The sequence below is a fragment of the Lynx canadensis genome, chromosome E1 (assembly GCF_007474595.2).
Source record: "Lynx canadensis isolate LIC74 chromosome E1, mLynCan4.pri.v2, whole genome shotgun sequence".
NCBI classification, from domain to species: Eukaryota; Metazoa; Chordata; class Mammalia; order Carnivora; family Felidae; genus Lynx; species Lynx canadensis.
This window is the reverse complement of record NC_044316.2, coordinates 26,668,696-26,692,932: the sequence shown is the minus strand read 5'-3', so window position 1 is coordinate 26,692,932 and position 24,237 is coordinate 26,668,696. Positions and strand designations below refer to the sequence as shown.

At 34.6% G+C, this 24,237-nt stretch overlaps 1 protein-coding gene across 2 annotated transcripts in view; it reads left to right on the top strand.

The window, feature by feature from the left end:
• VMP1 (vacuole membrane protein 1) overlaps positions 1 to 24,237 on the top strand; it is a 129,450-nt gene that overhangs the window by 86,938 nt on the left and 18,275 nt on the right. The window contains exons 8-10 of one of the 2 annotated variants that reach the window (XM_030296103.2): positions 11,966 to 12,046; positions 16,152 to 16,268; positions 21,626 to 21,687. In XM_030296103.2, the coding sequence (XP_030151963.1) occupies positions 11,966 to 12,046; positions 16,152 to 16,268; positions 21,626 to 21,687 (260 nt within the window). The remainder of the gene's footprint in view (positions 1 to 11,965; positions 12,047 to 16,151; positions 16,269 to 21,625; positions 21,688 to 24,237) is intronic. The other variant, XM_030296104.1, reaches the window with a different exon arrangement.

The window sequence follows — 24,237 nt, the reverse complement described above, 5'->3', positions numbered from 1 at the left end:
TTCTACATATGAATGAAATCATATTTGTATTTCTCTGGCTTATTTCACTTAGCATAATACTCTCTAAGAGCTCCATTTATGTCATTGCAAATAGCAAGATTGCATTCTTTCTTATGGCAGGGTAATATTCCATATGGTTTCTTTTCAGCAGTAACCTAAGCTGCAGATACTGGTCACTTTAAATTCAGGTGACTTGGACTTCAATTTTAATTTGACTGGACTGTGAGAAGGAAAAAAAAAAAGCACTCTATGCTTATCTGAACTTCTAAAAATACTTCTCTACTTTTTATCTGAAAATGTTAAGAACAGCTGATGATTAGCCCCGGAGAAAGCCTCCTGAAACCTTACTTCTTCCGTCTCTTCTTTCCTCCTAGACTACTCATGAGATATTTTATGTGTAATAGATTATTTGTGAGTTTTAAGATTTGTGATCATAGTGAGATAACCATTACAGGTGTAAATAACTAAAGAATTTCCTTTTATTTTCTAGAAACAAGAATATGTTGATTAAGAATTAGCATTCAGGGGGCACCTGAGTGACTCATTCGGATAAGCATCTGACTTTGGCTCAGGTCATGATCTCATGATTCGTGAATTCGAGCCCTACATCGGGCTCTCTGCTGTCAGAGCAGAGCCTGCTCAGATTCTCTGTTCCCCTCTGTCTCTGCCCCTCCCCTGCTTTTTGTCTCTCTCACTCTTAAATAAATAAATAAAAACGTAAATAAAAAAAAAAAAGAATTAGTATTCAGGAGTAATCTTTTTTTTTTTTAAGATTTTATTTTTGAGGTACCCTCGTGGCCTAGTCGGTTAAACATCCGACTCTTGATTTCAGCTCAGGACATGATGTCATGGCTTATGAGTTCGAGTCCCATATCCCTGCTTGCGATTCTCTCTCTCTCTCTCTCTCTCTCTCTCTCCCTCCCTCCCTCTCTCTCCCTCTCTCTCCCTCTCTCTCCCTCTCTCCCCCCTTCCCCTGTTCTCTCTCTCTCTCAAAATAAAATAAACTTTAAAAATATATAAATACATAAACTTTAAAAAATATATATTTTATTTTTAAGTAATCTCTGCACTCAGCATGGTGCTTAAACTCACAACCACAAGATCAAGAGTCATGTGCTCTACTGATTCAGCCAGCCAGGTGCTTCCAGGAGTAGTAATCTTACCCATTTCTACCCTCTTATGAGGGGAGGATTTGGCAAACTAATTAGTGGCAGGTTTGATAAATTTTCAATTCTTAATGCATTTCCTTCCTTCCCTTCTTCCTGCTTTACAGCCCTCTTCCTTCCTTGATATTAACATGTTGCTTTTCTCTTTTTGAAATTAAAAACAAGACAAAAACCTCTTATCCCCTTAGTTGTGAGATTGCACTATAACTGAGCTCATCATATTGTCCAGCTAATAATTTTGACAAAATATTTTATTTCATTGGCTCTTGGGGTTTCTTTTTTTAATCTTTTGATAGTTACTAAGTAATATAACCTGTCTATAATTTTTCCCATAATCAGTTTTATCTCTTATTTATCATGGTAATAGATACTATTATTACCATTTTATAGAAAAGATGAAGAAACTGTGGCTCAGAGAACTTTAAAGACCATGTAATCAGTGTTATATCATTTTGATGTCACAGGAAGTCTGTAGAATTGGTGTTTGTATTATTTCTCTAAGTACTTTTTTCATCTTTTTTTTTTCTGTTGTTCTCTCTTACATTGTAGTTTTCCTGAGTCATTCATCATCTCTTTTTGCTTTTTCTGCCAATTACTATTCCCCTCCCATATACACACACTAAATTTTCACAATATGCAATCTAATAAAAGTGCCCTGAGGAATAGAAATATATGATTATGGGGGGGGCACCTGGGTGGCCCAGGCACTTAAGCCATTCATGGATTTCGAATGGCTCAAGTCATGAACTTGCAGTCTGTGAGTTCAAGATCCACATCAGGCTCTGTGCTGACGGTGGGGAGTCTGCTTGGGATTCTCTCTCCCCTCTCTAACCCCTCCTCTGCTCTCTCACTCTCTCAAAATAAATAGATAAACTTTTTAAAAAAATGTTTATTTTTGAGAGAGAGAGAGAGCATGGTGGAGGGGCAGAGAGAGAGGGGCACAGAGGATCCCAACTGGGCCCTGTGCTGACAGAGATCCCAATGCGGTGCTCGAACCCACAAAGCGTGAGATCATGACCTGAGCCAAAGTCAGACACTTAACTGACTGAGCCACCCAGGTGCCCCACTGAATTCTTTTTTTAAAAACTGGGATATAATTGACATGTAAAATTGTTTTAGTCTTAGATGTACGACATAATGTTTTGATATACATATATATTGAGAAATGATTATCACAATAAGTTTAGTTAACATCCATCACCACACAGTTACAATTTTTTTCCTTGTGATGAGAACTTTCAAGATCTACTCGCTTAGCAACTTTCAAATACACAATACAGTATTGTTAACTGTTACTGTGCAATATACATTACATCCCCAGAACTTATTTATTTTATAAGTGGAAGCTGCTGTCTTTTTACCATCCTTGCCTTCCCCCTGTCCTCCACCACTATCCCCCACACCCCACCTCTAACAATCACCGATTTTTTTCTCTGTATCAATAACTTTGTGGTTTTTAAAATATTCCACATATAAATAAGATTATACAGTATTTGTCTTTCTCTGTCTTATTTTGCTTAACACAACACCCTCAAGGTCCATTCATGTTGCACATGGGAGGATTTCCTTTTTTAATAGCTGAATATTTCAGGGTGTGTGTGGGTGTGTGTCCTACATTTTCTTTGCTTTGTTTTGTTTATTTATTTATTTTGAGAGAGAGAAACTACAAGCAGGGGAGGGTCAGAGAGAAAGGTGAGAGAGGACCCCAAGCAGGCTCTGCGCTGTTAAGCGCAGAGCCCCACAGGGGCCTCAATGCCACGAACCGAACTGCAAGATCATACATGACCCGAGCCGAAGTTGAGAGTCAGATGCCCAACTGACTGATCCACCCAGGTGCCCCCCCCAACATTTTCCTTATTAATACATCAGTGGACACTTAGGTTGTTTCCATGTCTTAGCTGTTGTAAATAATTCTTCAATAAACCTGGGAGATACAGAAATCTTTTCACAATACTGATTGTTTCCTTTGGATCAGTACCTAGAAGTGGAATTGCTGGATCATGTAGTTGTTCTATTTTTAATTTTTGAGGAACCTCCATACTGGCTATACAAATTTACATTTCCCCAAACAATGCACAAGCACTCCCATTGCACCATCTCTTGTCTTGATAATAGGCTTTCCAGAGTGCCTGGTTGACTCAGTGCGTAGAACATGCAACTCTTGATCTCAAGGACATGACATGAGTTTGAGCCCCATGTTTGGCGTGGAGCCTACTTAAAAAAAAAAAAGGAAAGAAAAAAATATATATACTTCTAACATTTGTGGGTTGATATCTCATTGGGGTTTTGATTTGCATTTTTCTGATAATTAGTGATGCTGACTACCTTTTCGTGTACCTGTTGGCCATCAGTAGGTCATCTTTGGAAAATTTCTGAAGCAGGGTCCAGGCTCTGAGCTATCAGCACAGAGTTCGATGCAGGGCTGAAACCCACGAACTGTGAGATCATGACCTGAGCTGAAGTCGGACGCTTAACCTACTGAGCCACCCAGGTGCCCCTCTGCCCATTTTTTAATCAGATTTTTTTCTCTTAAGTTGTAGGAATTCCTTATATATTTTGTCTATTAATCCCTTATCAGATATAGGATTCATGAATATTTTCTCCCATTGAGTAGGTTACCTTTTCATTTTCATTGATGGTTTCCTTTGCTATATGGAAGCTGTTAAGTTTGATAGAAACCCTTATTTTTGCTTTTGTTGCCTTTGCTATGGTGTCCTATTCAAAAAAATTGCTAGGACCAATGTCAAGGAGTTTACCTCCCTATGTTTTCCTCTAGGTATTTATAGTTTTGGATCCTTTATTCAGGTCTTTAATCCATTTTTAATTGATTTTTGTGTATGGTGTAAGATAGGGTCCAGTTTCATTCTTTTATTACATGTGGCTGTCCAGTGTTCCTAACACTGTTTATTGAAGAGACTGTCCTTTCCCCATTGTATAATTTTGGCCCCATTGTCTTAAATTAATTGACTTGACTGTGTAGGTGTGGGTTTCTTTCTAGATTCTTTGTTCTTTTCCATTGATCTATGTGTCTCTTTATAAGTTACTTCCATACTTCTTTGATTATTGTAGCTTTGTAATGTTATTTGGAATCACGAAGCACGATGCCTCCAGCTTTGTTCATCTTTGTCATGATTGTTTTAGCTACTCAGGTCTTTTGTGGTTCCATACAAATTTTGGGATTATTCTATTTCTGTGAGAACTGCCATTGGAGTTTTAAAAGGGAGTACATTGAATCTGTAGATTGCTTTGGATGTGTGGACATTTTAACAACATTAATTCTTCCAATCTTGAGCACAGAATATCTTTCCATTTATTTGTGTCTTTAATTTCTTTCATCAGTGTGTCATAGTGCAGATAGGATTGTTTTCTTAATTTCTCTTTCTGATTCTTCATTATTAATGTATAGAAATGCAACTGATTTGGGGAGTGCCTGACTGGCTCAGTTGAAAGAGCATGTGACAATTGGTCTTGGGGTCATGAGTCCAATCACCACCTTGGGTGCAGAGATTACTAAAAATAAATAGTTAAAAAAAAAAAAGAAATGCAACTGATTTTTGTATATTGAATTTGTATCCTGCAACTTTACTCAATTCATTTATTCTAACAGTTATTTGGTGAAGTCTTTAGGATTTTCTATATATAGTATGCCTTTTGTTTCTTTTTCTTGCTTCATTGCTCTGGCTAGGACTCCCAAGACTATATTGAATAAAACTGTTAAAGGTGGGCATCCTTGTCTTGTTCCAGATCTTAGAAGAAAAGTGTTCCGTTTTTCACCATTGAGTATGATATTAGCTGTAGGGCTTGTCGTATGTGGCGTTCATTATGTTGAAGTACATACATTTTTATACCCACATTTTGAGCAAACGTTTATATCATGAATGGATGTTGGATTTTGTCAAATGTTTTTCCTGCGTCTATTGAAATGGTCATATGTTTTTACCCTTCATTTTGTTCATGTGGTGTATTTCAGTGATTGGTGTGTATGTTGAATCATCCTTGCGTCCCTCAAATAAATTTCGTGTATTAAGGAATTCAGTTTGCTAAAATGTTTTGAGAATTTTTCATCTGTGTTCATCAGGGATACTGGCCTATAATTTTCTTTGCTTGTAGTGACCTTGTCTGGTTTTGTTACTGGGATAATGCTGTCCTTGTAAAATGAGTTTGGAAGTGTTCTCTCCTTTTCTATTTTTTTGGAAAAGTTTGAGACAGATTGGCATTAGCTCTTCTTTAAATGTTTGGTAGAATTTACCAGTGAAGCCATCTGGTCCTGACTTTTGCTTTTGGGGAGGTTTTTGATTACTAATTCAATCTCCTTACTAGTAATTGGTCTGTTTGGATTTTTTATTTCTTCATGATTCAGTCTTGGTAGGTTGTAGATTTCTAAGAATTTTTCCATTTCTTCTAGGTTGTCCAGTTTTTCAGGTATTATTTAAGTCTTTTTTTTTTTTCTTTTAGTAAATCTGGCTAAAGGTTTGTTAACTGTTATGTTTATTTTTTCAAAAAATCAGCCTGTTTCCATTGATCTTTTCTATTGTCTTTTTAGTCTCTATTTTATTTACTTCCACTATGATCTTTGTTATTTCCCTCCTTCTATTAACTTTGGGCTTGGGGCGCCTGGGTGGCTTGGTCGGTTAAGCGTCCGACTTCGGCTCAGGTCATGATCTCACAGTCCGTGGGTTCGAGCCCCGTGTCGGGCTCTGTGCTGACAGCTCAGAGCCTGGAACCTGTTTCACATTCTGTGTCTCCCTCTCTCTCTGCCCCTCCCCTGTTCATGCTCTGTCTCTCTCTGTCTCAAAAATAAATAAACGTTAAAAAAAAAAATTTAACTTTGGGCTTAACTTGTTCTTTGTGTTCTAGTTCCTTGAGGTATAAAGCTAGGTTGTTTAAGATCTTTCTTGTTTCTTAATGTAGTCATTTATCATTGTGAATTTCCTTCTTAGAACAGCTTTTGCTGTATCCCTTAAGTTGTTATGCTGTGTTTCCACTTTCATTTGTTTCAGGTTTTGGGTTTTTTTTTATTTCACTTTTGAGTTCTCTTTGACCCATTTGTTCAATAGCATGCATGTATTTGTGAATTTCCGGTTTTTTTCTTTTAATTGATTCCTAGTTTTATACTATTGTGGTCAGAAAAGATCTTTATACAATTTCAGGATTTTTAGTTATTAATATTTGTCTTGTGTTTTAATATAGAATCTGTCCTGGACGATGCTCCATGTGTTCTTGAAAAGAATGTATATTCTGCTTTTGGATAGAGTGTTTTGTAAATGTGTATTTACATTATATAGTTTTACATTATATAGTTTTTACATTATATAGTTTTAAGTTATATGGCTGGTTTTACATTATATAGTTTAAGTCTAGTGTTTCCTTACTGATTTTGTCTAGAAGATCTATCCGTTGATGAAAGTAAGGTTTTGAAGTCTCCTACTATTATTATATTGATGTCTATTTCTTCCTTTAGATCTGTTAATATTGCTTTATATATTTAGGTGCTCTTATGTTGGTGAATAAATATTTGCAAATGTTATATTCTCTTGTTGGAGTGACACGTTTATCATTATATAATGGCCTTCTTTGTCTCTTATTACAGTCTTTGTCTTAAAGTCTGTTTTGTCTGATAAAAGTATAGCTACTCATGTTTTCTTTTGGTTTTTATTTGTGTGGAATATCCTTTTCTATCCTTTCACTTTCAGTCTGTATGTCCGTAAAGCTGAAGTGAGTCTCTTGTAGGCAGCATATAGATGGGTGTTGTTTTTTAATCCATCCAACCAGTCTATGCCTTTTAATTGGAGAATTTAATCCATTGACATTTAAAGTTATCATTGATAAATTTATTGCCATTTTAAAATTGTTTCCTGGCTGTTTTATAATTCCTTTGTTCCTTTCTTCTTTTATTTACTCTTCTCCTTTGTGATTTCATGATTTTCTGTAATAAGATGCTTATATTCTTTTCTCACTGTTTTTTTGTGTATCTCCTATAGATTTTTGCTTTGTGGTTATCATGAGGCTTACATAAAACATCTTATAACAGTTTGTCTCAAGTTGATAACACCTTAAACTCAAACACATTTTATTTTATTAAGACAAGCGAGGTGGTGCGGGGAGGGCAAAGAGAGAGGGAGAAAGAATCCCAGGCTTCACTCTGTCAGTACAGAGCCCAGTGCAGAGCTTGAACTCTCAAAACATAAGATCATGACCTGAGCCAAAATCAAGAGTTGGATACTTAACCTACTGAACCATGCAAGCACCCCTTAAACACACTTTAAAGCTCTACATTTGGGATGCCTGGCTGACTCAGGTGGTAAAGCATGGGACTCTTAAATTTGGGGTCATGAGTTTGAGCCCCACATGGAGTGTAAAGATTATTTAAATTAGAAAAAAAAACTTTTAGGGGCACTTGGGTGGCTCAGTGAGTTAGGCATCTGACTTTGGCTCAGGGCATGATCTCACAGTTTATAAGTTCAAGCCTTGCGTCGGGCTCTGTACTGACACCTCGGAACCTGGAGCCTGCTTTGGATTCTGTGTCTCCTTCTCTCTCTGGCCCTCCCCCTCTCAAAAATAACAAACTTTTTTTTTTTTAACTTCTAAATCTCTTAAGTTGTTTTCAAAATAAATATTCTTTGCTTTTATGAAATGTCTTTATGTAATGTATTCAGTTTGTACTATTATAGAATTTTACCCTAATGTTCAATTTAAATAGAAATTCCAGTGATCATCTCTGATGTAATGTAAAAGCTGTAAATTTGATATTAAAACATTTCATTTTCAATAGTAGTTGCACAAGTCTGTTCTGATCACTATTTTGATAAATGTACTACTGTTGCAATCACTTCATTTCATCAAGTTAATATCCCTACTTTTGCTTATAATTCTAGAGTTTATTTCATTAGTCTTCATCTCATAAGCATGTTTGAGTCCATTATAATTCAAAAACAATAGATGATCTATGACTCTTTAAAACAGACCTCTTTTAAAGTAAACTTACTTAAATATGCAGTGTTAAGGCATAGTAGTTACATTATTAATATTGTTGATTAAGATAATAGTAAGATAAAATATTTTGTTCACTTGAATTTAATGAATTAATCTACATTTTTATGTGAAAATAACCCATAGGGAGCCCTGATAAAGGGTAGAAAATTGCAATTAGGACATGTTTTAGTCTGAAAGATTTAAAGATTATGAGTTATGTTTCATTGCAGTTTCTATGAAGATGAGAATTAATTGTATACTTTAATTATGGTATTATGTTTAGTATTATTTCATTGTAAAAAATATTTAATTACATGGTTATTAGGATCTTAAATTTTTATTTATTTTATTTATTTATTTACTTTTATTTATTTGTTTTGAGGGAGAGACAGAGTATAAGAAGTGTAGGGGCAGAGAGAGAGAGAGAGAGAGAAGGAGAGAGAGAGAGAGAGAGAGAGAATCCCCAGCAGGCTCCTCACTGTTAACACAGAGCTAGACACTGGGCTCGAACTCAAAACTGTAAGATCATGACCTGAGCTGAAATCCAGAGTCGATGCTTAACCTACTGAGTCATCCAGGTGCCCCTAAAATGTCATTTTAGATGGTGAAAGAACTTCACAAATTCAGTGTATTTTAAATTCCCCTTACATACAAGGAATTATTATTGAAACAGTTGTTCTGTGGTTTTTAATTTTATCTGTGGAGCCACTTCATTACCATCCCAAGGTCAGCCAAAGTTTTAACATAGAATGATTAAGAAGGCAGATGATTTATAAAATTTTTCACCATTTACCATCTCAAACTAACATAAGCTATTAAGCAAATACTAATTATCTCCATAGTACTGCATTTGTTTAACAGGTTTAGGTATTTTTTGTTGCTTTTAAAGAGATCTTGAAATTTCACGTGATCACTTATGAAAATTGAAATAGGTGGACTGTTGCCATTTGAAGATAAATGTTATTTCATGTATTAAATCCATCTGGTATCTTTAGATTCAAAGATTAGCATTTTGCAAGCTAATTATAACTAGCCATATAGTTTCTCTTCTCCCTTAATCACAAATTTTTCTTAGGAAAAAGAAAGGTGAAGTAAGTCATGCAGGAATATTCATACTTGAGGGCTTTATCTGTTTTTTCTTTATTAATCCTTAAAGTCTCCGTGATAAGGATTTATTATAACACTGCTTCATTTGTTTTATTATAGTTATTGGAGAAATGTTTCTAATGTCTCTTGTTCTTCATTTCAGAAGCATGGTTAGTTAAATACACAATCACAGTTGTTGAGAGTGGGAAAGATAATTTTACTTTCTTATATTGTGTTTATTTTTTTAAAAGTAGAGATACATGATTACAAATTGCAAATGCATGCTGCTTATTTAGGTAGAACTAGAGAATCAAACGTTCCTCTCAGGCATTTAAATTGTGAAATAGGTAAACTTTATGAAATGTGAATCCAGAGAAATGAAACTATTAAAAGGAATTTGTTTTTAGTTGTACAGATTTATTTTTAATAAAGAATGACAATTGAGGAATTGTACTTGCTACATAAATTGTACTTGCTACATTGTTCCCACAGATACACCAAAACCATTACAATGAGATACTAATTTCTTTTGATATTTAACTTGAATATTGACTACCTACCATATTAAATTGTTAAGCTTTTTGTTTAAAATATTGATTTTAAAATTATTGATGTCCTTTTGTGGCTATTTTATTTTATTTTATTTGCCAGCCTAAAAAGAATAGCAGACTATGCTTGAAATGATTCTTTTAAACTTTAGTAAAAGAGTTTTTTTGGCTGGTGTTGAGGATGTGTGTGTGTAAGTTGAATTTATTGTCAAATAATATTCCTATGATACAATTCTATTTTAACAACAAGCAGAAATATAAATAGACATATTCATAGACAGTGTTACTTTAAAATCAACATGATAAGAAAGAACTGTCAACTATGCAAATAATTTAAAAGTATCTGAGTTGCTTTAAAAAAAAAAAAAGAAATTTTAAAATATAAAGCAACAGGGATGCCTGGCTGGCTCAGTCAGAAAGTGTGCAACTCGATCTCAGGGCATGGGTTTGAGCCCTACATTTGGTGTAGAGATTACTTAAATAAATAAAACTGAAAATAAAATAAAATACAGAGCATCAAAGTACAATTACATTTAACATGTAGAACATTTTAGACCATGAAAGAATGATGTTTTCAATAAAATTATGTCAATAAAGCCTTTAGAGCCATATCAGTAAGTTGTAAATATATGGCTTTAAGCAAAATAAGTTTAAAATAAAAACAACAAAATGTAGTTGTGTTTATGAAATCTAAACATGAGTTACTACCGTAAAATATTTTAGATTCGGTGCAGACACTAGTACAATGCTTCCCTGAGGTTTTTTTTGGTTGTTTTTGTTTTGTTTGTTTGTTTTTCACTACACTGGCAAGGAAAAACATCAAGAAAATACTCCCTCAAGCTGCATATTCTGCTACTGTTGGCTTCTTATAATGAAAACAAGTGTGTAAACTTCATATTAGTTGAATTTAAATAAACGTTTATGGATTGTTTAGTATAAAAATGTAATTTTAATTCCGAGAATATTGTGAAAGTCCTGGAAAATAAATTACAGGAACTGAAAGGAGCATGGTCACTGTGTGTGTGTGTGTGTGTGTGTGTGTGTGTGTGTGTGCACGTGCATGCGCGCGTGTGTGTTCAACACATAATGAGATTTGTGAAATCCATTTTCAGTAGACAACTTTCAGACTTTTTAACAAGTAAAACTTCCCATTAAAAAGGCACTTAATTTGTTTTCCTTGTAAGACATGCAAGCTGAAATTAATTTAGAAAATTTAAGAAAACAAAAAGGTAAAGGGAAGTTTCTACTTCATTTATTTGGATAAAGTAGCTCTTTCCCCTCAAATAAAAATTCTTACAGCACCCTGAAGGATAATTGATGATGGGCACCCAGGCATCTGAAAGAACAAGGAGTCTGTTTTCCTTTGTTTTTATCTAATTTCTGTTGAGTAAAGAGATTCTGCCTCAGAGGGATGAAATGACTCCTTACTTTCAGGATGTGTTTAAAAACAGAATTCCACAAACTTCTCTAGGCTTAATATTTTTTATTATTTTGTATATTAGGTGATCTGCATAAAATTTAATCTTTTTTTCTATTTTTATTTAAGATTTTATTTTTGTTAATCTCTGTATCCAACATGGGACTCAAATTTACAACCCCAAGATCAAGAATCACATGTGGTAGGGGCGCCTGGGTGGCTCAGTTGGTTGAGCATCAACTCAGCTCAGGTCATGATCTCACAGCTCGTGAGTTCAAGCCCTGCCTTGGGCTCCAACTTGAGCTGGAGCTTGCTTCAGATTCTGTGTCTCCTTCTCTCTCTGCCCCTCTCCTGCTCATGCCCTGTCTCTCTTTCTCTCAAAATAAATAAAAACATTAAATAAATAAATAAATTTTTTTTAAAAGAATCACATGTGGTAGGTCAGTATTTCCAAGATAATGAGTTGGTTCATAGATAGTTTATAACATTTTCTTCATCCCTAGATAATCCAGAGATAATCTGAAAAATAAAGTAACAGTGTTTTGGCTTATTCTTGAAATGTGGTAAAAGTTTGTCTTTAAGGATGTAACTAATGTTCTATCAAGATTTTATTCATATTTTTTAATGCAACCTGTGATTTTTTTTAATCATTCATCAAAAGCAATGATTAAGTGAATCAGGTTGTGTGGCATTTAATATTATAAATTCTATAAAGAGCCATCTTTTCTTCTTCCCTGTACATTTCATTAATGTTTTGATATCCTCCTTTTATACAGGACTTTGCTTCCCGGGCTAAACTGGCAGTTCAAAACCTAGTACAGAAGGTTGGATTTTTTGGAATTTTGGCCTGTGCTTCAGTAAGTGAATTGTATTAAAAGTGAGGAATTCCAATAAATGGTAGATTTATATATTGATCCAGTTTGTTTTTAAAGATAACACACTTAACAAAAAATAAGGTAACATACTTGAGTGAACAAAAATGTTATCACTTTTAATGAGTATATAAATTTATTAATCATTCATCTTACTCATCAAATGAGCTGTTTCTATTGGATGGATTCATATCTAGTTTATTGACTTTTCAAGCATTTCATCTTGCCATGATGACTTCAGACCTAAATGGCTTGGTTCAGTAAGAATAAAAGAGATAAAATTCATCCTTTCCATGAAGAATTTATAAAATGAAGTGCATTTAACCAAGTAACAATGACTTCATTCTTTCCAGAGTTATAGATAGGTAGTCTTTTGCCAAAGTTTCAAGCATTAGTTATAAGGAAGAAGTCATGTGAAACCTGTCTTAAGGGGCATTTACACCAAGTTAGGTAATTGAAACCTCTGGGGCAAAGTTAAGGGCATTTTTGGCTACAGTGAACTAAGAAGCCACTTATGTCAAAAACTTAATTTCTTAAATTGCAGATTTGGGAAATCAACATTCCTTGATGAGTTGGTGTTTATCCTGGTCCTTTTCTAATATGATAGAAATAGTTATATTTGAAATGGAGCATTTTGATCAAAGCTTTCTTTGGTAGCCCATACACAATTTTTGGTAGTTCAGTGGTGGATTTGGCCGGATTAACCAGGTGTACCTAGTTGATACAATAAAAACTGCAGCTATAAATATAATTCACAAAATTATTATCTACTGACACACAGCTGCTTTGTCCATTATGTTCTAGAATATGAATATATCTTTGAGTACTCTCTGCCCCTCCCCTGCCTTAGCAAAAGCAAATGCCCAAAAAAAGAGGACTTTTGGTGCCAAAATTTCTAATGTAATGTCAACATTCTAGAGATACTGTGAGATACACATATGCCTCAATTACTATCCTTTGACCCAGCAATACTAGAAATTTTCATAATCTAAGTTTTCCTTTCAGTGTATGAGCTCTTTATCATAATTTGATCTCTCAAGTATTTGAGCAGTTTATAAGTGTACTATAGTGTGATATTGTAGAAAGAAAATTGGCTTTGGCATTCCTAAGCCAGTCTTGTCTCTTATTAGCTATGTAACCTAATCAAGTTACTCTCTTTGAGCCCTAGATTTCTAATTTTTTTTTAATGGACAATAAGTCACTCATTGTAAAGGCTGATTGAGGATTCAAGAAACTATATGTAAGGGGTGCCTGGGTGGCTCAGTCAGTTGAACATCTGACTCAGCTCAGGTCATGATCTCCTAGCTTATGAGTTAGAGCCCGCTTCAGATTCTGTGTCTCTCTCTTTCTGCCCCTCCCCTGCTCTCTCTCTCTCTCTCTCTCTCAAAAATAAATAAACATTAAAAAATTAAAATATGTGTGTGTGTGTGTGTGTGTGTGAACTAACACAGTGCTTCGAACATAAATGTTCAACCATTTTTTATCATTATTCCTCAGCTTTGATTTAGTCACTGAGTGTTGAGAATAAAGAGATGAAAGATATATTCCCTTTCCTCGAGGATCCTGAAGTCTAGTGAGGGAGACCATTGAAATACAAGGATAAGTAGAAAGTGTTGTGGAAGTCAGCAGACTGGGATTAAACTGAGAGGCCTAATGGATAATAATGTCCTTACTTTAGAGGCTAAGAAAACAAGCCTGGGAACCACATTGCCTGGGTTGAAATTCTGCTCTGCTGCTGAAATCCTGCTCTCCCGAACAAACTGTCAAATCTGTCTCATTTTCCTGTAAAATGAGCATAAGCATATCATATAGCATTGTTTTGGGGATTAAGTTGAGTTGGTGATGCAGAAACTTTAGAAAAGTATCCTAAAAATCAGAACATTCAATAAAAACTAGCTTTCATTATTCCTAGGGAAAACATGAGTACCTTCAATTTATTAAAATAAAAAATGGTATTTATTCTTTGGCACTCATCTATCTCTGTGACCTCACTGTTGCAAATCCATTTTCCATACTAGTCAGTCTTCTTTATATTTGACTAGGAATAGTCAGTATTGAACAGAAATTGATAGATCAGTTTGGCCTTCCAGGAACTTTTTTCCAGAAAATTGATATTTCTGTTAAAGTATTAAAAGTATATACTTTAAGGTAAAAAGAAGTTTTTAGTTATTTTGTTGTTAATGTTTAAACTAACAAATTAAACTCCTACTTGAGGGAAAATTTCAAAGCTACTTAGTAGCTCTTTTTTTTTTTTTTTTAAGTTTTCTTTATTTATTTTGAGAGAGAGAAAGAGAACATGTGCAGGAGGGGCAGAGAGAGAAGGAGAGAGAAAGAATCCCAAGCAGGCTCAGCACCGTCAGCACAGAGCCCAGTGTGGGGCTCAAACCCACAAAATGTGAGATCATGACCTGAGCCAAATTTAAGAGTCAGATGCTTAACCAACTAAGCCACCCAGGCACCCCATTAGTAGCTTTTGTAATCTCAGTTTTCCTTTCTGTATTTAGTTAGATGGTGAAAAAAAGAAGGGGTGCCTAGTGGCTCAATTGATCTGACTCCTGGTTTTGGCTTAGGTCATGATCTCACATTTCACAAGTTCCAGCTTTACATTGGGCTCCTTGCTGACAGGGAAAAGCCTGCTTGGGATTCTCTCTGCCCCTCCCCTGCTCGCTCTCTCTCTCTCTCTCTCTGTCTCAAAATAAACTTAAAAAAAGAATAAATAACATGCACATGCAACAATAAACTCATTAATTATGCTCAGACTGTATCTGGCATACACTGAGGTGTTTAACATGTTTAACAAATTCTAATTTTTAATCTATTCTGATTTACATATCTTATATACTTTAATTTCTATTTCAACTTGAGATAGAGCCTGATAATAAAGGAAAACAATTAAAATTATAATCCATGGAGTTATGAGGGTCACGTGAGAAAATATAAGAAATGATAGATGTAAAGCTATGCAAGTGATATTATTATATGATTGTAAGACATGAAATTGCATTAAACATTTGAATTTGGATGAGAAAAACAAAAGTTATTAAATCCAAGTGTTATGAACAAAAGAATATTTGAATTCTAATTTAGTCATGACATTGTTTTTAAGAAGAACATATGTGACAAATATCTTTTAAACAACTAGTCTTTTCTTTGAAAGTTCAGAAATGAAATTATATAAATTAATTGGCTTGTGAATGGTTCTGCCAACTGCCACAAGGACAGAGTGCTTCTATGGGAGAAAAATGGATGAAGTGCTCAAAAACAGCTTGTGGTTTCCTTGCATTTTTACATGAAATTGTCTTTCAGCATTCTTGAAATGTGGGAATGTTTGGAAAAGGTATTTGTTGTGAATCACTTCTTTGTCTCGGACTGAGTATTCAAAACATCTGAATCTATGCGCTCGTATTTCCACACTTGATTTTCTGCCTAAAATATATTACACAGCCTCACAGCCTTGTACTGTCATACAAATTATGAGATTTGTCTGTGCAAAATACAAGTTACAAGGTTTTTTTTTTTACATTGAGGAAAAAAAGCGCATCTGCCTATAAATATATTTGTGAATTTCATAAGAATATTTGCTATATAGATATGAGTGATTTCTAGATGATATTCTTATTTCAGGCTGAAGATTTTACAACCCCAGTATTACTGAAATAATCTCAGGACTTTTTCTTTGTTTATACCTCACCTTAGACAGAGCTACCAAACGGTTAAGTATCTGCTGAATGGGATTAAATTCCTGTGGGTCCATTGGTTTTACCAATTCTAATGTGATAGAAAAAAGTATATTTATGGGGCATTAGCCATAAGTAATGTAAGCAAAAGGACAGTTGGGTTTGCTTTAACAGCAGCCTGAGATGAATATGAGACCAAATTTACAGAAACATTAGAATACTTGCCTAACCTTCTGAACAGTCTAGTATTGATCAGGGAATCTACACCTCTCTTTGTAATGTAAGCAAGTCTTAAGCATAATTCCACATACCTGTAGGTGGTAAAATTAAAACTGTTCCTTGGATTATATATGAAAGTCCTATTTTAATGTGTGTGTGTGTGTGTTTTTTGTTTTGTTTTGTTTTTTAAATAGATTCCAAATCCTCTATTTGACCTGGCTGGAATAACATGTGGACATTTTCTTGTACCTTTTTGGACTTTCTTTGGTGCAACTCTGATTGGAAAAGCAATAATTAAAATGCATATCCAGGTAATTATACCCTCTGATTTACTGTCTGATGATGGTGAGCCCTTTGAAATGCATTGAAACTTAATTCCTTTGCTCATTCCAGTGTGAATTGTTAATATTTTGGTTCTGCTTCTTTGGGTTGGTATTTTCCTTAGGTATTTAACTGTGGAAAGTCATCTGGGGGTTAGTGAATTTGGGGCAGGTTTTCCCTGTCCCTGTTGGAAAATTGTGCCCCTTTATGACTTTTTCCTTGTTTTCTTTCTTTCCTTCTTTCTTCCTCCCTCCCTTCCTGTCTGTCTTTATTTCACTTCTTGCCTTGTGAAACTTTTCATCTAAGACTTTTAGCAAACAAAAATAGTGTTCTCATATAGGAAAATGCACATCATCATTTTCACATACATAACCAAAAATGTCATATTTTTACTATTAGCTGAGAGAATATTGCCTTACACTAATTCCACTTTTCTTTCATACCCCCAAATAATACTTCCTCTCAGGGGACCAATGTCCTTTACAGAAAACCAGCCAGATGTCAGTGTGGCAAAAAATGGGGAAGAAAGGAGTCTCTGAAGAGGCAAAGAGCTGTGGGTTGTGGTTAGAGAAGTGAGAATCAGCTATTGTGCATAGCCAGTCTTAACAAAAGCTTCAGGACAGAGAGGTGTGTGTGTGTGTGTGTGTGTATGAATAGAAGAGAGAAAATGAGGGGAAATGAATATACGAACCTTGACATGAATTGTTGCCTTTTAAAAGGGCAAATCTCACTAGAATAAAATAAAATTAACCTGAATAGAATGTCTTAATCAGTGAGGTTTACGTCAAAGAGGCATTCACCAAAGGAAAGGCAAGAGCAGTGAGTAATGTCTCTGCCCTGGTATAATTCCTTCAAAATTAAAAGCATATCTTTTAATTTTCTCCAATTTCTTCTTAACACCTCTCTACCTTCAGTTCTTAGAAGAGCAGAATGAGACAGGAAAACTTCAGCTACTTCTACCTGCCCAGTTTCTAATATTAGATTTTGGCATTTGGGATGAGTTTATTGAGCCTGTCCTCTACTCTCCTGCCATGAAAATCACTCAAAATTCCAAGGACATTCCTCCTTCAAGGAATATATTTTGTCCCACTTACATTAAGTATATTGTTCAATGAAATGATTTTTTAATATGGGAATGCTAGTTACTTTGGTAAATATTACAATATCCTGTTAGATTTTTACAAATAATAAAATACCGGGGCGCCTGGGTGGCGCAGTCGGTTGAGCGTCCGACTTCAGCCAGGTCGCGATCTCGCGGTCCGTGAGTTCGAGCCCCGCGTCGGGCTCTGGGCTGATGGCTCAGAGCCTGGAGCCTGTTTCCGATTCTGTGTCTCCCTCTCTCTCTGCCCCTCCCCCGTTCATGCTCTGTCTCTCTCTGTCCCAAAAATAAATAAACGTTGAAAAAAAAAATTAAAAAAAAAAACAAACAAATAATAAAATACCATGGTGAGTAGTAAATTATTTTGTAGTGTATCAGAAGATAAATTTTTCTTTGATCTTTTTAGTTATTTCTAGGGGAAGAAGGAAGCTGTCATTTTGCTTTTTCTTCCAATTAATTGAAGTATTAATTGTCCCTTGAAAGTATTAATGCCTGGGGCGCCTGGGTGGCTCAGTCGATTAGGCCTCTGACTTCGGCTCAGGTCATGATCTCGTGGTTTGTGAGTTCGAGCCCCACGTCGGGCTCTGTACTGACAACTCAGAGCCTGGAGCCTGCTTTGGATTCTGTATCTCCCTCTCTCTCTGCCCCCCGCTGCTCGTGCTGTCTCTCTCTTTAAAAAGAAAAGAAAGTATTAATGCCTAAGAAACAATAACATTATTTTAATTCCCTTTATGATAGCAACCTTTCTGGGAATCCATAAACTTTATGCGTCCAGCTTTGCATAGTAACTTTCTATAAATTAATAGTAAAATTTATTATGCCAAGAGTACTCTATAGTGATAGGGCATGCAACTTATCAGACTTCAAAACAGAATATGCAAATTCATATATTTTTTAAACAGTCTTAGATTTTATCAAGTTATGATAATGCTTAATTTTTTTTATATAGGCCTTCACACTTTATTTTTTTTAATTATTATTATTTTTTTAGTACTTCACACTTTAAAGCACTTAGTGTATGTGAGCTGATTTTATTATTATAATCATTGGATAGAGAAATTACTACTCCAATTTTGTAATTGTCACACTTAGAAGATTAATAAGTAGTAGTTGCCTAAGAATGTAAGTAACAGCTAGGATTTGAACCCAAGTCTTTTGGCTTCAAGTTCAGTGTTCTTTGCATTCTTTGGCATTGCCTTCTAAACTATAAATTACTTACATGATTAAGGAAATTGAATTGTGTAATGCCTGCTATTTATCAAGACCTGTGCCAGGCAGTTTGCACTGGTTATCTCAGAACAATCCTGTGAGGTAGTTACTATCCAAATTTCATAGGTAGGAGAACAGTGTTAGAGAAGATAAAATCCATGCCTAGGCTCTGGAATTCAAACCAAACTGTATAAATTTGAAGGTATTCCCTGTATGTGTGTAGAGGGAAAAAAAAGTTCTATGTTTCTGAAAGCAGAGAATCTGAGTTTCTTCACTAAACAGACTATGGGATGTGTTTGCTGTGTTCCATTGTATCATGGAGACACATACTTTCTAAAGGCATGTTACTTGGTGTACATCCAGATGTAGCTCAGGACAACAAACATTTCTCATTCTTGGGTAGACAATAGTAGTGCATAATATAAGCATTTTAGCTATTTCTGAAGTAACCAGGTGGAAACCCCACACACAGATTTTTCTGTAATAACAAATCCATCTTTTCTTCTGATTCTTCTTTTTCCTCAGCCTAAAGCAAAGAGCCAAAAATATTGTTATTTTTATTGATACCTTGCTATTTGTTAAACTTCCCTTAAAAATTTCAAATTACCCCACCTAATAATATTAGATTGGGATTTCCAAAGTCAATATACTTACACTCAATATTTCATATACCCTGTAATTTACTTACCATGTGTGTTGTTTGTTGCCTCTTTACCTTTCCGACATGGACACATACATGGAAATGGAAGCTCCATGAAGGTAGAGAATTTTGTCTTTGGCTCACTGAGGTATTCTAGTGCCTAGAATATCATCTGACATGTTGTAGACACTCAATAAATTTTTAATAAATGAATTTAAGACTCTTTTTTTCCATTGAAGGATGCTTCTTTTATAGATAGTTTCTTTGTTCGTTCTGGCACCATTAGTTCCCTACACCTCTTTTTTTTTTTTTTTTCTTTTCTTTCCTACTCAACCCTTTCCCTTGACTATTCTGCACACATGGTTGAGTGGGCTGTCTGGTGGTCTGTGCCGTGTGTTTGTTTATTTGGTAGAATCCCCACTCAGACCTCCAGCCCGAATGACTCTGAGATGAGACATATGTTCTTAAATATCTGACACATCTATGTCTTGCCCAGCACTGTGAATTTTCAAGCTGTTACATATAAAAAGAAAGTCTTGTTTTGTTTTCAAGCAGTGAAATTATGCAATTATCTGGGCATTGGCTTATTTTCAATGTTAGGAAATGATGGTAAGGGAAAACTCATGGTGGTGAAATCACTGAGAGGCAAAAGCCATTGTTAGTGAAAGATTTATAGTTCCACCTAACTGGCTTTTAGTATGGAAACTAGAAGGACCCTTGTATATAATGCTTTTCTCCTAAAATGATCTGTATAATTGTCTTGTTAGTTTTGTAATCTTCATATACTATTTGTGTAACAATGTTTATGAAATCACCATCCATTTTGTAACTATTTTTGACATCTATATGTGCTTGCTTTTTCCATAAGATAAGTAGTAAGTAATCTTTTTAAAATTAATAGATATGGGAGTGCCTGGGTGGCTCAGTCGGTTAAGCGTCCGACTTCAGCTCAGGTCATGATCTTACAGTCAAGCCCCACGTTGGACTCTGCACTGACAGCTTGGAGCCTGGAGCCTGCTTTGGATTCTCTGTCTCCCTCTTTCTCTCTCAAAAATAAATAAACATTTTAAAAAATTAATAGATACATAAACACCAAAAAAGACTATGAACTTTTTTTTTCTTTTTTAGTCCTACTTCCTTACACATACCCAGCTGTGCAGCTGTCAATGTCTCTGCTAACACTAGACATTCCTTAAGAAAATATTGCTTTATTAGTCTTCTACCTGAAATGATATGCTTTAGTGTAATTTAGCCACTTTCCTGAGATTCATAATGGGTGGATAAAAAGAAGTCTACTATTATTTATTTTATTTTTCTTCCCTCCCCTGTGGTTGCATAGTCTGAAGTTATTATTTGACAAACAATAACAAAGATTTAAGCAGTCGAGGGACAACTTTGAATTACTCATGTTTAATCAGAATTCTTATCAATCCTTTAGAGCTAAACTTTAATACCACATTCTTGAATCTCTAATTGTACTTATGTACCTCTCCTTTCTCTGAACTTCTGTAACACATTTTTACTACTAATGTCATCTATAGTGTGTATATATATATATATATATATATATATATATACACATATACACATAATTTATCATTTTTCTACTATAATACAGAAAAATATTTTAATTTCTTCAGGGCATTGAAGAAGGAAGTGTCCTTGCCATCTTTGTGTTCCCTGAAAATCCATAATAATGCCTTATGTTATATATTATTTTGAACATTTATTTGAGTTGAGGACATTTGCTACCTGTTAGTCCTAAAGACATCTTTACTTGGAAGGTAGGATGTCAACATCTTTAATTAATGGAGAGTACTAAAAAACACCAAATTGAAATGACCCAAATCTGATAAAGATTCTGAATAACTGTTGATACTTTTGCTTGTATAGTAAGCCTAAAAGTCCAAAATCATTCAGGATCTGAAAATGGAACTTTAATAATAACTTCTATAAACTTTCTATGAAGGGCATACAGGCTTTTCAAGATCCTATGGATTAGATTTAGACCAGATGCATGTCATCAGGCTGATCAGCTTTAATTTCAATAGTGGGGTCTGTATGGGAACCCATGACTTCAGTTTGTCTATGTATCCATTCTAGGATACATAGAACATGCGGAATGTCCACCCAGCCTTGGGTTTCATGACTCATATTTTTCCCTCAGACATGGTCGTGTATGCTGGTTAGAATACAGCTGTGCTAAAGGAAAAACATCTTTAAAATACAAAGTAGGTAGCATTTGTCAGTAAAGTGGTGTTTCGTATATTTTGTTTTTTTAAAGAATTTTAAAAATTGCAATTGGGGCAGTACCTCATCTTTTTAAACTCTTATCAGAATTATGAATTTATAGTGGGGTTTTTTTGGGTAACATATTTTAACTGGCATTTTCTTTACAGAAAATCTTCGTTATAATAACATTCAGCAAACACATAGTGGAGCAGATGGTGGCTTTCATCGGGTAAGTAATTCTTTGTGGACTAATATTAATATCACTGAACAGAAGAAAATTTATAAAAGATTTTATTGAAACATAATTTTTCTAATGCATATTTTTTTATCTTTTGAGAAGGAAAAATCTTTTGCCCTGTTATTAAATTGAAGACTTTCTTGCTCTACAGCTGAGAAAGATGAAGTTCAGATAATCCTTATTTAATTTTAAATTTTTAATTTAATTTTAATTTTAAAGTCATATAATTCTTGATTTAAAAGAAGCTTTGGAAAAAAATAATAAAGTTTAAAAATAAGAATAAAAGAAGCTTTGGAGTTTGAGACCGTTGCTCCTCCAAAGAAATAAGAAATTCTCTTTATATAAAAGACATGTGTGTATTATTACAGTTTAATGGTGCTTTAGTACAGTGCTGTGATTTTTAGCCAAAATTGGATGCCAGATACACAGTTGCATTTAATTTAAATATAAATCTTACATAAAATATTAATATTTCATTAAAGAAGGCATGATAAGATGATTTAATATTACAAAATAGGTCAGTTATGAACCTATTACTTCACTAGAGAAAAATCCAGCCATTTAAAAAAAAAAGCCTAGCCTATCCAAAGCTTTTATTTTTGTGTTTATAGAAGTAAGTTTTAACTTATGCTTTAAATGATAATGTCACAAATTTATGGAGTTGACTTTGATAAAAATAAAGACAGACTCATTTTATCTGGTTAATCAGATTATTAACTGGAATAGGAATACTGTCAGATAGCAAATTGAACTTTTTATATATATTTTTTTAATTCAGTGTTTACAGGTATGAGGTTTTCATTTAATACTTTAACTGCCCAAGGTCTCCTGGCTGGCTCAGTCCATGGAGCACGTGACTCTTGATCTCAGGGTTGTGAGTTTGAGCCCCATGTTGGGTATAGAGATTACTTAAAAATAAAATCTTAAAAAAAAAAAAGTTTAACTGCCCAGTGGTAGAAAGTACACTTGATGTAGTTTTTTGGCTTTTTGTGTGTTTTTTTCCCTTTATGTAGTTTTAACATGAATCTTTATCTTAAAAGCCATTTGTAAAACAAAACACTTATGACAATTTTGCTATTTAAAAAATTGCCATTTGGAGTTAAGTTTATAAGTATTCGTTTTATTATTCTTTAAACCATACCTTGTATATTATATTTATTCTCTTCTATAGATATTTTGTAATAAAATAGTTTTTAATATTTTCTATTATGGTTTTAATATAATAATTGAGGAAAAACATATTCTTGAGAATATACTCAGTAGGGCCAGTTATTGGTTTTATTACTTCCTAAGCTTCTGATCACAAATGTGGATTATAGTTTATACATTAAAATTTAATTATTCCAGTTTTTTGTTGCCTGGATCCTTACAGATGAATTGGTTTACAAGTCACCATACATAACATTCAAAAAGAAAGAAGAAATATTCTTGTCCCTTATTTTTTAAATACAAAGAAGGCATTTCATCTGTTCTTAGAGTTTATTGTTCCACCTCAAGAATTATGAAGGACACACAGCTGACTACTACAAAAACCCACACATTATAGGAATGACTGTGCACGTAGCACTCTACATCCTTCCCTTCTTCTGTTCCCATGCTGAACATTTATAGAAGGAAGTTTTTCAACAACTTACCCACCACTACCACCTTCTGTTTCCCCAGTCTTTGGAGTTTCTAAAAAGATTAGTGGGGTGCTTGGGTGGCGCAGTCAGTTAAGCATCTGACTCTTAATCTCGGTTCAGGTCCTGATCTCACAGGTTCATGAGTTTGAGCCCCATGTCGGGCTGTGCACTGATGGCACAGAACCTACTTGGAATTCTGTCTCCTTCTTTCTGTCCCTTCCCCATTGTGCTCACTCTCTCTCTCTCTCTCTCTCTCTCTCTCTCTCCCTCAAAATAATAAACGTTGAAAATTAAAAAGAAAAAGTAAATAAGTAAATAAAAAGATTAGTTAACTACCTGTCTTCCCTACTCACATCAAATTATGTTCCCTTCTAATCTGTTCTCTATACCGCAGTTAGTAACCTTTTAAAAATATTAATCTGAGCACATTACCACCACCGCCCTTACCCCCAGCTCCTCATCTTTTTTAAAACTTTTACTTGTTTTTTCCTTCATTCTTAAAATAAAGCTAAAATTCCTGAACGTGATCAGGAACATGATCATGAACCTTGTATGATGTATCCTCTATAATTTTCTCTTGTTGAGTCTCCCATGAATGGTCTTTACTTGCTTCTGCTTTTCCCTTTGCCTAGTTCAGGGCTTCTTAACCTTTGCATTGTTGACATTTTAGGCCAGGTAATTCTTTGTTGTGGGCGACTGTCCTGTGCACTGTAAGGTATTTGACTGCATCCTGTCCTCTACTCACTAGATGCTAATAGTCTCTCCCAGTCATGATGTTAAAAATGTCAGGGCACCTGGGTGGCTCAGTCGGTTAAGCGGCTGACTTCAGCTCAGGTCATGATCTCACAGTTTGTGAGTTTGAGCCCCTCATCGGGCTCTGTGTTGACAGCTCAGAGCCTGGAGCCTGCTTCAGATTCTG